Below are 14,636 nucleotides of genomic sequence, written 5' to 3'. Positions count from 1 at the left end.
CTTTGCAATTACTACTTATTTTACTTAATATTTTTGGAATGATTACACCACTGAAATTAAATATATAAACCATTAATAAAAACATCACAATAAAAAAATAATTAAATGTATTAAAAAAAAATTATAAATTAAAATAATATGATAAAAAAAAATTATATAAATGTCACACTGCTTTTATAGAGAAGGTCTGTGGCAGATTTCTACCGACATAAATGCAGGTTCAGCATGTTTTTTTTTTTTTACTTTGAGTATTGAGTATTTTGATATATATAAAGATTTGATTTTTGGAAAATCAAAGTGAACAATGAATGCATTTTGTGGTATGGCTTTGTGCAAACCCGTAGCAACCGCTCTTTAGGTATTCTATTGCCAAAAAACAAAGCTTAGTATTGTTGTGTTCTGGTTTGAGCTATTGTAAAGAAATATATTTCTAAGGTTGATGGCACATCGGCGATCTAACGAATGATTAATATTTCAGTGTCTAAGGCAGTGGTGACCAGAATTTTCACTGATTCGCCTCATTTGCACAATTAATGTAAACGGCTGGAATTTATTTTATAACGTAAAGTTATTTCTCTTAAGATGTATTAAAATATAATTCCATCGTTCAAATTTAGTTTTCTTTGTTTATTTTTTTCGGATTCACACAAAAACTACTAACCAGACTGATAAATTGAACTATCACATTGTTTTAGTACGGATAAGATTTCAGTATACATATGGCTGTGTTGTTTGTTTATATACTGTATCATTTTTGAGATATAGCTTATCATGCCAACATATTCAAAAATAACATTGTCGCTCCCGGCACTTTTGCATAACAATAAGAGATACCAAAAATATTTTTGTATCAGATATTTGCAGGTATTTAAAATATCTTCAAAATGTATCTCTTTATAAATAACTAGCGGACCGACCTGGCTTCGCACTGGTGTAATTTATTAAAAAATAATATGATATAAATATAATTTATAGCAGTCAGGAATAATGGTACCTTTCTACTATTGAAAAAAAAACTTGTTTCAAAAAAAGGAAAAGTAACGAGAAATTTATACTTCAAATCTTTAGAAATGTAAAACTGTATTTTTGGAAGCAGTGTTAGATATTTTTTATATGTTTGTTTAGATATCGTATCATATTTATAATTTAAAAAAATACAGAATTTTGTTTGATAAAATCCATATGTATGTATCTAATGTACATACAATGTAGTAATATATTTTACTAGCTGCAAGTCGCGATGCTGATTACAGTGAAATAAGAAATTTACTAATTAAAGAATTAAAATCCTCTAAGAGGAGATCAGTGAACACACGTACAGAATTACATATATGTATTAAGATAATACAGGCAGAAAGAAAGTAAAATTAATATTTACATTTTTTGTTGAACTTGTCAATTATTCCAAACCAGTTTATCAAGTTTGTGTAAATAGTTGCCAGGGCCATTTTTTCCCTTTTTTTACATTTAATGATAAAATTATGCATTACTTTTATGAGCCTCAATATTCGACATTGAAAGTTAATCTGGTATCTTGTAATCATTTGTACCTTGACCTAATATAAGCCAATCTTTCTCCTAAGCTTTGCGTATGCAAAGTATGTTTAATTTTAGGGGTTATTTTCTTGGATCGCAAAACACATTCCTATAATAGTTGTTGTTAGCTTGTGAGAAAATTTCTTAGGATTTTATATTTAATTTTACGAATTCCTCCGTGACTCTATGTCAAACCAAAGCTTAACTTTAGTAACGAAACTGTTATATATCGAAATATAAAAAAAAATTATCTGTCATTTGTACAATATTATATATGTATATACCATAGATATCCCAGGAATTAGTGACATAGGTATACCTCAGTCAAAAGAGAACGCTATTTTTTGTCAATTGAGTTCTTAAACCATATACAGTTGTTTAAAATTATTCAACTTTGTTTCGAAAAAGTGTCAACTACCTTAAGGTGGTTGACTCTCATTCACGAGAGAAGCGTTAAATATGGTATTTTTAAAGTTGGTATTTTTAATTTGAGCTGTATCGAAAACTTTAACTCAATTGTTTTTATAAATGTTGGTTATGCGAAATTTGTAGATTTTTTAAATACACGATATAAATTCGGTGAAATACTTTCAAGGATATGAAATAAGAAAAAATCAATTCCTAACATTTTCCTAACACTGTCAATCCACAGTCGAGCAAGCGATCTAAGATACTAAATAATTATGGCTATCAGCCATGGTCACTCATCTTTCAAACTTGACGAAGCAAAAAATATTGATTTTTGAACTTAAAATAATAATTGATCCACGTAGTATGAACGGTGACTCAGTACAAATAAATGAAATACAAAGATGGTATCTTAGATCGCATTGGAATACAATAGATAGTTGTTTTTATTGAAACCATTCAGTATTAGCAAACCATATTATTATAATAGTACAATATATTCGTGTCCATTGGTTTTATAACAATAATTGTCATTTGCGAGTATTGTTATAGTCCTAAATAAATGTAACTTTAGTACAATTGACTGTCATTGACATCATCGTAAGATTGTGTGTTTTGGACTCGCTGGATTAAGTTCAAGTAGGTAACTAAGTGGTATTAGTTCTCGCAATTTTTCTTATGTAAAATAGTGAGTAGCTCATATATTATTTATAATTATGCATACTTTTAAACGTGTAACGCGTTTTTCATATTAAGACATTTTATTTCTCAATATTAACTGGTAATTATACTGGTAAAAGCATGTTAATTCGTTTTATATGAGATTTCGTCCAAATGAACAATTAAATGATTTTGTAACTTCATTTATTTACGCTAGAGTCTAGAACAAGCTACTGATAATTCGTATTTTTTTCAGGTTGGTAACCATTATTACTAATTCTTTTACTAGTATTTATTAATAATACTAAAAAAAAACCTTGAGTATCTAATTATTATAGATGATTATTTCTTTAAATAAAATAAGAAATTATCTGTTTAACGACACACAAAATATTGCATAAAATTGTTATACTTAAAAACTATTTTGCAAAAAAAGTATAATAAGTGTTCAAATACGAGTAGGTGAACGTCCTCCTGTGTCCTGTATCCATAAGTATAAGTTAGTAATAAGTATGCATTTGACTTAGTAATGTTATCAGTTAGGTATCACAAAGAAAAGTGTATTCGAAAAAAACATAAATCTTTCACCTTAGAAGGCATATACAGTCGGTGATCATGCACTTAATTTCTCTTAAGTCGTGTTGTACTGACTTTACTTCGAACTATGAGAGTAAGGGAATATAAATTGCATATGTCGTGTTTATAAATACACTTATTTGGGATTGGCCACAGTTCTTAAATTTGTTTAGAATAATTGATCGAAATAATATTATAAAATATACTTATTAAATATTATATTAAATAGCGTTAGGTACTATATTTTTATTTGTTTACTTATATAAAATCAATTTAAAATTTGTCACGTATAAATGAGAAATATTTTTGCGTATAACATATATCCATTTGAAATTACATAAAGATATACAGTTTATGTACAAATACTTGCGTTTAAAATTTCAGCACGTTTATAATAATATACAGCCGTTGTACAACTGCAATATTAAATGAATAGAATATGTATAGAATTACCATAATTATCTTAATATCTTATTACAAAAGATATAAGAGATTTGACGACATGTTAATCGAAATTAAAAAAATAATTTATGTCCATTTACATGAAATCTAGGTAGTGAAAATGCTAAAAATATGCAAAAAAAAATTCTATTTCTTAATAATGTTTTTAATTTACCCGTATTTTTAAAGTTTTTGATACGGTATATGAATCGTAACAAAAACTATTTATAACTTAGAATGACCAGCGAATACGTAACGACTTTATACGAGCCACTTTCTCGTTTTGTTACTTCAGATTCGCCTAATTGTGCTGCGTATACGATGGAAAGTTTATAGGCTGAACTACCAATCAATTGCTAACATGTAGTCTGAAAATGTTTTACAGCGATTTTACATTTAAAACGATTATACATTTTTATAACCCAAGCACCACCAGTACAATTCACAAAATGTACGGAAGGTGCAATGTTTTGTTGACTTTGTTTGGTACGATTTTTGCAATTTATCCGTATTTCGATACTCAAGACTTTATTTATAATGTTCCTAAAGTATATAGAATATCAATAACGTTAGACAAATTGCTAGAGCATTATGAAACAAAAATGTCAAAGGATCCGGAATGGTATATTGCGCTCAGAATGGCAAGAGGTATGATACATTATTATCAGGTTTTATTATATTAGTAAAATTATATAACAATAATATTATAAATAAAAAAATATATATTTAGTATATGTATTATTATAAACACAAAGTATATTACTAATTTGTTAGATTGTAAAAGATGAAGCTCGTGTATTATCAAAAGGCTTCATGTACATTATACTAACATTGTCGCGGCTATGACCGCTTTAATTATACAAAAACAAAGTTTTATTTATTAAAAAAATAAATATTATACTATGAACGAGTCAATTAGATGAAGGTGAAGATTGAAGAAATGCAGAGTCCATCTTAAAATTGTAATTTCACAATTTTTTTTTAAGTGCACGTCTTAATTACGAAACATAGGTTTTTCGTAAATTTGAAGTCTTAGGTTGGGCAATAGTTGGTCTTGTATTTCTATGTTTACTGACGTATAGTTTTTTTTTAACTCGTTATTTTTTCGTAACATGCTCAGGTTAAGTAATCTATTCGCCGACGAGTATTGAAGTACCCTGAAGGAATAAGTTCCAAACCTTTTCTCAAGTTTTAATAGAATGTACAATACTTCGTAGGTCAACTCGAATATACAATAAACGAGCTCGACAAATCGGTACCGGCCAAGTTAAAAGAAAATTTGCAGAATATTTCGAGGAGAATGGATCGTATTTGGAACAGTACTGATTTCACAACATTAGTATATCGCAGCAAAGACTATGAATATGGTACGTATATTTCGTGCTTGAGTATCTAGATAACCTTTAAAATAGCCATCATACCGCTCTACATTTACCTTACGAACGTAATATCGTGACCGTATCATTATTATATTACTCGATTAGCGCTGGTTCTGTGCATGTATTATGAAACGGAACGACAACGATGTGTTTAGAATAAAGGTGAGTTTCTTGCTGAGAATCGCTTAGCTGGTATAGAGCGTGCTTTCCATGCTTTAATTTTTAAACAGTCTTTACTTATATTATATAACATTACTTTTAGTTTAGTTGTAATTTGTTTGTTGTTGTTATGAGTCGAGATGGCTCAGTAGTTAGAACGCGTGCATCTTAACCGATGATTTCGGGTTCAAACCCAGGCAAGCACAACTGAATTTCTTGTGCCTAATTTGTGTTTATAATTCATCTCGTGCTCGGTTGTGAAGGAAAACATCGTGAGGAAACCTGCATGTGTCTAATTTCAACAAGTCTGCTACATGTGTATTCCATCAACCCGAATTGGATCAGCGTGGTAGAATATCCTCAAACCTTTTCCTCAAAGGGATAGGAGGCCTTAGCCCAGCAGTGGGAAATTTACAGGCTGTTAATGTAAATGTAAAAAAATTGTATATTATGATAAATTATTTATGAGACGCTTACAGCGTCACTCGGAGACGTTTACAGATACGCTTCTCGGTATAGATTTTAATGAGTTCCCATTCATTCAGTTAATAGATAATTAGCGTTCCTTAATGACTATTAAAGTTAAGTACATCAAAACCGTCTCACAGTTTTTTAATGATTGATTTCACATTTACGTTTATTGGCAGATAGATATGTTGGATAGAAAATATGTCGTGGTTACTTTATGTATATATGATATTTTATTTAATTAAAAAATAGCAGTTTTTTGTAAAGTAACGGAAAAGAAAAGAAACTTATATACATTTAAATTACTAAAAATGTGATTTTCACTATTAAATATCAACATTTTCATGTGAGGCTGTGTGGCACAAAGCTTTATGAATACAGTAATTGTACGATACTCCATCCTATTGATATTTTAAATTGATATAACTAATGAATACTTCAGTTATGTCTCTGGAATGTTTAATGTTCGTAATAGTATTTAATTACTTTAATACCCATTAGGGTTAATTTAATGAACATTACTGACTGTGGCTGCCAGAATATATAAATTGATTTAATATGTTTTAAATAAATTACTTGATAATAATTAAATTTAATAAATATGTTCTATTGATTCATAAAACCTCATTCATTTATATTTATTTGTTTTTTCAGCACAGATAATGCTATAATTAATGTGAACGTTACAATATTATTACATCGTAACCAGACTATTCCAGTTAGAGTACCTGATAACGAAAAGAAAATCTTTAGCGTAAGACTAACGCGACCGTTCCGGTTTTTTTTAAGTTTAATAAAAACGATTCGAAGCCTTACAGATTAATTAGTTGCGGTATTTATTTATGTCTCTATTTGCCGGTATTACATCATATACACGGACTTGACTATAGTTACTTCTGTTCCATAATAATTAGAGTCACTTATAATCTGTAATATAATCAATGTTTTGTTCCCATGAGACTTTCAAAAGCTAGACGCATGTCGTTCAAAAGTTTATTCACGTTGCAATGTAATTTATGACGCGTACATGATCGAAGCCTCTGCAATAAGATTTATACCGGCTAATTATATATGCCTTTCAAAATGTATCTGAATACGGATTCTTAATGATAATTTCCATAATGAAATGAAACTACTTGACTTGTAATCTAGAAACCAACTAACTAAAAAAAGAAAATACTTAAGACCTTATGATTAAATTATTTATTTCAGTTATTTTAATTATATTTACGTAAGTCTTAAGTCATCTTCAGTATAGTTTTATGAAGATTTTAAGACTGCTTGTAAATCATCAAGTATATTTGATTTATTATTAAGATATGAATTTTTAAATGGAAACAAAGTGACCTAAATAGATAAGAGTCGATTACAATTTTATTGTTTCACCGGTAGGCAACTTTTAAATTGGACTGTTATAATTAGGTCGTTTGCTAAAACTTAAAAAAATGAAAGTATAAAAATGAATCCTACAAAATCTTGAAGTATATTTGCAATATTTAAACCAGGTGAGGTGTTTTCTTTGATGACAAAACAAACAATGTATAGTATTATACCTCTTCTATTAAGTTATTTGAACCAACTATACTTCTAGTGTATACTATAAAGACATAATCATTAATCATAGGCATAATGTTTGTCAGCTTTCTCTTTACATAATTCAACATTAAGGAAGCCTTTGCTCAGATAGATTTAATTAATAAAAATAGGGTTAAGGAATTACATAATAATTATAAAATATTTTCTTATTTGATTTAATACTATTAGTTTAATATTAAGCATATCACAATGTAAAATAATTAAAACTTTATTTTATATAGATTTAAATTTACTTGAAATTCTAAATTATATTTTTATTTCTTTTATTTTTTACATTAAATGTATCCTGAATACGTATAAAATTAATATTTTCATTTTGATGAAAAAAGCGCCTGTTATATGTTTTGTGTAAAAGGTAAAATGTTTCTTTATGCAATATTGAATACTATGTAAATCAGTTTTATTTTATGATAGATTTTTAGTAGAGTAGAGTGACAGTATAATTCACTCGGAGCTGCTTTCCTATCTCGGCTCGTTATAAAAGAATCAAATAAAAACGATTGGTTAATTATATTACATGCTAGGTTTGTTTTCTAAACGTGACTCGCTTCTTTTACTGTATCCTTTAATAGACGTTACGTAAATAACATTTAAGTTGGTAAGACATGAAATACGAAGTCTACATTTATTCGGCAGGCTTTCGTAATCACATGCGACTCACGCATTGATCCAGTTGTCTTCCTGTCTGGTCTGTTATAGATGGAATCTTGTGTGGAAACGTTGTTTTATATTTATGGAGATAGAAATGTAACAGTTTTCTTCTGTTTACTATCAATATAATTGATCATGCTGTGTAAGGTTTTGAGATAAATCCGTGGCCTTCTACGTGTTTAAAATGTCAAATTCGCGTATAATGGTCAAGCAGTCGTAGTTGATACGGTGCACACAAATGCACTTTCAAATTTAAGTTTTCGTATTAGTAGTAAAGTTGGAATTCAATTTATTGTTCGCGTGAAGGTTATATCTATTTACGAACTTGGAGAAAAATTCAAATGACGACTTCCGCGTCAATAGCATTTTATGTTTTATCATATACCAGAATATCTTACCATTGGTTTAAGACAGCGAAGGGACTGGAAAGATTACCATGCATTGCGTAGGGAGCAGTAGTTGAAGCGTAGCTTGAAGCTCCCATAGTATACATTTTTGTAAAGTATAACTTTGTCGTTGTCATTCATATTGCAGTCATTTCCCACTGTTCGTTTATTCTTTTTTTGAAATTCTATTTTATGTAAGGTACAAACCTATTATTTTAAAAAGTACTGAGCGTTATGTTTTATTAAATTATAGTATAATATTATTTAAGAATAAGATAATGTAAAGATTCTGATTGTAGTGTGTTTGACTACAACATAATTTGAGGAATGAATTTACAGAAATGTAATGTTACGTATTATTGTAATAGAAAACTTCATAAAAATTATATACGTCATAGTTGGTTACATGTCGCTTACTTAAGTTAGTATAAGTCTATTGTTTATACTAACTAGGAAATTTATATCTATAAACGTGTTCCCTTATACTTGGAAGTAAAACAACCCCTGCTCATATATTAAAATTACTATTACGCTGTTACCGTGGGAACACGAATAATTTGAAACCAGTTCTTATAATAGCGCTTAACATCGATTTAAAAATTCGAATCCACTTGAATACAACGCAGCATTGTAACAATACAATGCTTGCCGGAAGAATTTCTAGAAGCCAGTGACGTAAGTTACTGATGTTAATATAATCAGAATAGAAGACTAGATATAATCGATTGATTCGAATATAATTTAAAATAAAGCGCTTCGTTATATGTTTGTAGCATGTTTCCGATTATCAACGATAATAACTAATAATTATAGACTCCAATTTACGCAACGACGCACCAAACATAAAAAACATAAGTGTTCTTTTTTGTTACAATTTTTCTCTTATTACGTTCGATAATTGCGGTAAAACTTTCACATAAATAACCATGCAGACGAGTTTTTTACTTAAAATTTTACGAATCGTTTGATTTTGTCTTATTTTGCAATAGATTAATTGCGTATATTTTTATTATAATAATATGTTTCATAAACATTGTATTTATGATTTCAGTGTAAGTTGCAAGTAGGTAACCGACACCTGTAAACTTTTTAAGTAGAAAAAAAATAAATGAAGACATTAAACTAAAAAATATAAGTATATCGTCATTTATTTTTCATTTGTACCTATAAAATTATTTTTCTATGCTATATCTATGTATATTATTGGGCTCAAGTCACAACAAAATTTACAAGCCAAAATTATGCTCGTGTGTGTTTAATTGCTATTATTTTACATGCGCGTTTTTTTTTATGTCAGAGGTTTCAAACGAGCAGAAGGCTCACCTGATGGAAAGTGACTACCACCGCCCATGGACATCTGCAACACCGGGGGCCTGCAGGTGCGTTGCCGGCCTTTCAGGAAAGAGTACGCTCTTTTCTTGAAGGTTCCCAAGTCGTATCGGTTCGGAAAAATCGCCGGTGAAAGCTGGTTCCACAGAGTGGTTGTGCGAGGCAGAAAATGTCTTAAAAATCGCGCTGTGGTGGATTTTCGGACATCTAGGTGGTGTGGGTGATATTTTGAATTTTGGCGAGATGTCCGAAGGTGAAATTCAGCAGCCGGGATTATTCCGAACAATTCATCGGAACATTCCCCGTGGAAGATTCAGTAGAAGATGCAGAGTGATCCAACATCTCTACGCAGAGCCAAAGGATCGAGCAGCTTTCTTCTCGCCGTCTGTACGTTTAGATATTTTAAACTACGCAACGTATTTCATAAATAAATAGAGTGATTCAAGAGGAGGTTTATATGTGTAACCCATGCATATTATAGTAGAGACAAGTCAAGAATTTCAAATATCCCATCCGGAAGAAAACGAGAGTTTTTCTTTTTATATTTTTTTTTAAATCTAAAGAATTGTATACAACATATTAAAAATTCAGCCTTCATGGATCATTTGCATTTCTCGGCCTGTTTTTTATATATAATGACTGGACTATACTATGGGCTTACCATTACAGCAAATTATTGAGTATCCCGTCTTAGAATGAAGAATAAGATTGTTATAATATAATCTTCAGAATTAAAATACTATTCAACAATTATTCATAACAATTGTAATTAACTACGATTATTTTAAAAAAATTGTAGGTAATTAACATTGTTACGACAATTTCAAAAATCATCAATCGATGATGATAATTATAGAATAATTTATTGATTTCAAAAATGTATAGGTTTACTTGTATTATAAGTTTTAGTTTATTTATATTGTAATTACTAGAATTATGTCGTAAAAGCTATTAAAACTTTGTGTTAATAGATGCATGGGTAATAAAATAATGCCAGTATATTTTAGTACCTATGGCGGTATAAATACCCATTACCTCATTGACTAATCATGGCAATTGAATGACAAAGAACTTTAAATAAAATTCTTTAAATACATATATTTTTTATTTTTCAGTTGCTAAGGCTATTTTTGAAAACATCGACGTGTTTTCGTCGCTCTTGGAGCCGATCACAATCGGCACGATGGGAACTCAGAAACCATTTCGTTTTAATTTTGAACAATATGTTCAAGAAGCTAAAACGAAAATGCCAAGCAGAAAAGCAGCAGGTAAGACGCTAACAGGACCAACACACTCTAACGATAGATACTCATAATCTATCATATATGGTAGTGAGGTATCGCTTGGTGGTAGGGTTTAACACCAAAACTTAGTAGTTAATTGTTGTGATCCGATTTAAAGGTAATACAATATATTTTTATATTATTTTTCTAAAAAATATTCGGCCCGATTTATAAGACGTGGTTACATATTTCAGACAAATTACTACGCAAATTTGCGTTAATCAGCAATTGAATAATTATACTAATTAAAAAGATTGGTCCCGTAACGAATTTATTAAGGAAATAACGCAATAATAACAACTAATTATAAAAATGCGAAACAGTAATATAATTATCGCTTATTCGCCTTAGACCGAAACCTAGCCCAAAATGTTTATTGCCGTGCAAAAACAATGATGCCTCGAATGTATATAGTGGCTAAAATGGAAAAATGAGGTAAAATCCCCTTAAGAAAAAAAAATAACAAACAAAATATTAAGAAGATCTTCAATTTCAAATTTATGTCTTTCTTTATACCAAGAGATTGGCCATATATTCAATTAATAAACTCTATAACTTAAGGAAAAAGAAGGCATTAGTTTTAAGCAAGCAATTCTTTTTAGAAGCAATTAATAGCTCAAAACTGTAACTCAAAATTAGTTAGATAAAATTTAAACTTCTGTTTACATTGTACCTACAGAAACATTTCAAGTTTAACCTCTACATCTCGTTTTTTTCGGGACTTATCGAAGTTTTAATGTGCCTTTATCTTTTAAACTCTATCTATGCTGCGATGCGTAATGGAAATTACACATGTATGTAATAATTTTGCAATTGTTAATTTGGACGTCTGAAAATATGTAGAGCCAATTAAATGAATTATGATATACTTAGTTATGTGAAGCAGACACTCACTATTTCCAATTATTTGATGCTGTCAAGAATAGGATGCAACGTAATTATATTAGTTAACATTGGTTGTATTTTTATTAACGGATCAAATCTTTATTATAACAGCTATTGTTGTTACTATTAAGAAATGTAAAAATTAAGTATTCGATGTTTCCATTGTGAGCCTGACACGGTTCAATATCTGAAGGCCGTTTTCTAGTTCAACAAATAACCACAATGTGGCGTTGTACGAAGTTTGCTTTATAAAAAAAGGTGAAAGCACCTTGACACAGTTCTAAACAAACATTAACTTTTAGCTGTGACATGTATTTTGCATTCTTTATTTATTTCGAGCAATCGGACAGACTGGTAAATGGGCCACCTGATGGTGGTCACCACCGCCCTTAGAAACTCGCCCTATAAGAAATATTAACTATTCCTTACATCGACGATGCGTCGGTACCCTTGGGAACTAAAATGTTATGTCTCCTGTGCCTTTACACTGGGTAACGCACTCTTCAAACCGGAACACAAAAATACTAAAATACAATTGCGGTTCACCAACCTACCACCGTCGAATATAATATGTGATGGGTTAGCGCCACTACGAAGGCGGGCTTGTATAAAGCCCTAGCTCATAATAAAATTCTAATAATATTTAAATAAAATATTCATTTGTTAATTCAGATGCATGTACGATGCAACTGCTGATATCTGCAATGGAAACGCAAACGACACAAGCTGATGGGACCTGCGAGCTTTCCCCGGAATGTCAAACACAATTGATGCAAGGATCTGGACTTGCTTTTCAACAAACCAGCCGAGTTCGTGCAATGATTTTATCGCGTGTCTTTGATTGCATGGAAGGTGTTGATCTCTCAGCATTAATTTATAAGCTTTGTATACAAATTTATAAAGAGACGAAATCATTGGAGGCTTGGGATCATCCGCCTGGCACAAGAACATTGTTTATGCAACAAAGTAAGATTATATCATAGATTTAGCGTAAGCTAAATACCGCATGTTCATTAGATTAAGTGAATACCGAGTATGTCATTTTTTTAATTACTAACATGACGTCACCAAAACCATACTGAATATGAACATCATAATATTACTTTAAAATTGTTAACAGCTATTGGAACTACAAAATTCCTTATCGATGGTGATAAAATAGTAGCGCGTCAAATTTGTGCATATTATTATATAATAAACTTCGGCCACGCTTAACCGGACGACTTGTGGTGTCTAGCCTAATCTATATTGGGCTATAGAACTTATTGACTCGTCCGATATCCTACAATTTTCCATCCCTCGTTCAAATAGTCGCCTGCCAAACTCTAAGACCTTTTGTCTTCCTACCTCTAGAAAAAATGTTCTTAGCCACTCGTCTTTACCTTATTTGTTTCTCTTACAAATAGTATTCGTTCTAATTATGATATTTTTACTAACCGTTCTATAGCTTAATTAAAATTTGTTTTAAAGAAAATCTTCACTAGTTATTTTAGTTAAATAAATTGAAAGCTTGGTCTCTGCGGTCGTACGCGGAACTTCCCGTTTATTCAACAGATTTTTAAAAATTTCGAAAACCTATGACAGGTTTTTTTTTTATTTAATTTCATTGTAAACTGACGACGTCTGATTGCACGATTTACATTTGTTTTTTTTTTTATACAGCCATAGCGCCGCTCACTACGGGGCCAGTAACTTTTTCCGCTCTCTAAAATTAATTATTTATTAATCATAACAATTTAATAAATTGCAATTAAGAATCCTCTTTATTTTTCCTCTTCAAAATGAGACTATAACCGATTTTTTATGTGCAGGTATCGTCCCATAATCACTGGAACAAAAATCGGTTTACGCTATTAATATACAAGATACATAATTAATTATTCTTTTCTTTTACTTTCGAAACTTCAAATATTGAAACTGGTGATGTCATTTTTAATTCAAATAGCCTGCACAAATTTGTAGTATACAAATAAGTAGCTAATAATAGGTAGATAGATGCCATAATACGTAATTATGGTTTAACTGAATAGTGATCGGGAAGTTATAGTTATTTTTAATATTTATATTAAGTAGTTAAACCTCTAAATATAATATTGTAACTTATAAATAAATTATTAATAACGTTCATCCTCTCCTGATCAAATATGTATAACTGAATAAATAGTATAAATAAATCTTACCTCTTTATATAAAATATAAAATTTGAATGATATAATTTCAGTATTATTATGTGCATCACAAGGCTACGGGGAATTTATAAAACCAAGATGGATGAATAAAGTTATATCATGGCAGGAACCTAAGGGATGTTACGCAGATGACAGACAACCGTTTTTAAAACTTACCGGTTTTGTAGGACCTGCTTCGTCACCGCCACCGAAAGATAGTGAGGTTTGTAATCAATAACAATTTAACCAGTAAAGCATTTACACTTTTTTTTAATATGTGTTAACAGCATTATTTATTTAATTTAATTATATCCACAGGAAGAGTATCGCGTCAAGAAAGCTGCGTCATCCGAAGGGGGTTCCTGCAACTCCTTAACGTCAGCAATGGCTTTGGGCTCTCTTGTAATGTATGTGAGAGTATTGTTAGAAACTGATCAAGCATTTCAATATGAAGTTCTTGTGTAAGATTTTTGTGAATTTAGTGCTTAATAAATAGTATAAAATTCAAATTAATTTTATTACCAAAGTATTTTAATTAAATATGCTTACTTTATTTAATTCAAAGATTTTACTCAATTAAAAATAATACAATATTCTATTTTAAAGATAATTTTATGATCCTATGACCTTTTTTATGATCCATTAAAAAGTTTATTTTTTCTATAAATGTCATTTATCAAATTTTTAATTAGAGCTAATTCACTCATCTTG

General features: G+C 29.9%; 1 protein-coding gene across 1 annotated transcript; it reads left to right on the top strand.

Annotated features, from left to right (window-relative positions):
- The first annotated feature begins 4,038 nt into the window (after positions 1-4,038).
- Positions 4,039-14,517, top strand: LOC113403590 (uncharacterized). The gene is made up of 6 exons (XM_064215764.1): positions 4,039-4,269; positions 4,839-4,988; positions 10,705-10,857; positions 12,430-12,723; positions 13,979-14,148; positions 14,244-14,517. Exons 1-6 carry the CDS (start codon positions 4,071-4,073, stop codon positions 14,388-14,390), a joined length of 1,113 nt encoding a protein of 370 aa, XP_064071834.1. The 5' UTR covers positions 4,039-4,070; the 3' UTR covers positions 14,391-14,517.
- Positions 14,518-14,636: the final 119 nt, after the last annotated feature.

This window comes from Vanessa tameamea, chromosome 9 (assembly GCF_037043105.1).
Source record: "Vanessa tameamea isolate UH-Manoa-2023 chromosome 9, ilVanTame1 primary haplotype, whole genome shotgun sequence".
In the NCBI taxonomy this organism is placed as follows: Eukaryota; Metazoa; Arthropoda; class Insecta; order Lepidoptera; family Nymphalidae; genus Vanessa; species Vanessa tameamea.
This window is presented reverse-complemented; position numbering and strand designations above follow the sequence as displayed.

Excerpts from the sequence above, each read along its gene's own strand:
- LOC113403590 (XM_064215764.1), top strand. The coding sequence starts at position 4,071 with ATGTACGGAAGGTGCAATGTTTTGTTGACTTTGTTTGGTACGATTTTT. Across the intron at positions 4,989-10,704 it reads CAGCAAAGACTATGAATATG|TTGCTAAGGCTATTTTTGAA; the intron begins GTACGTATATTT and ends TTTATTTTTCAG. Across the intron at positions 10,858-12,429 it reads GCCAAGCAGAAAAGCAGCAG|ATGCATGTACGATGCAACTG; the intron begins GTAAGACGCTAA and ends TTGTTAATTCAG.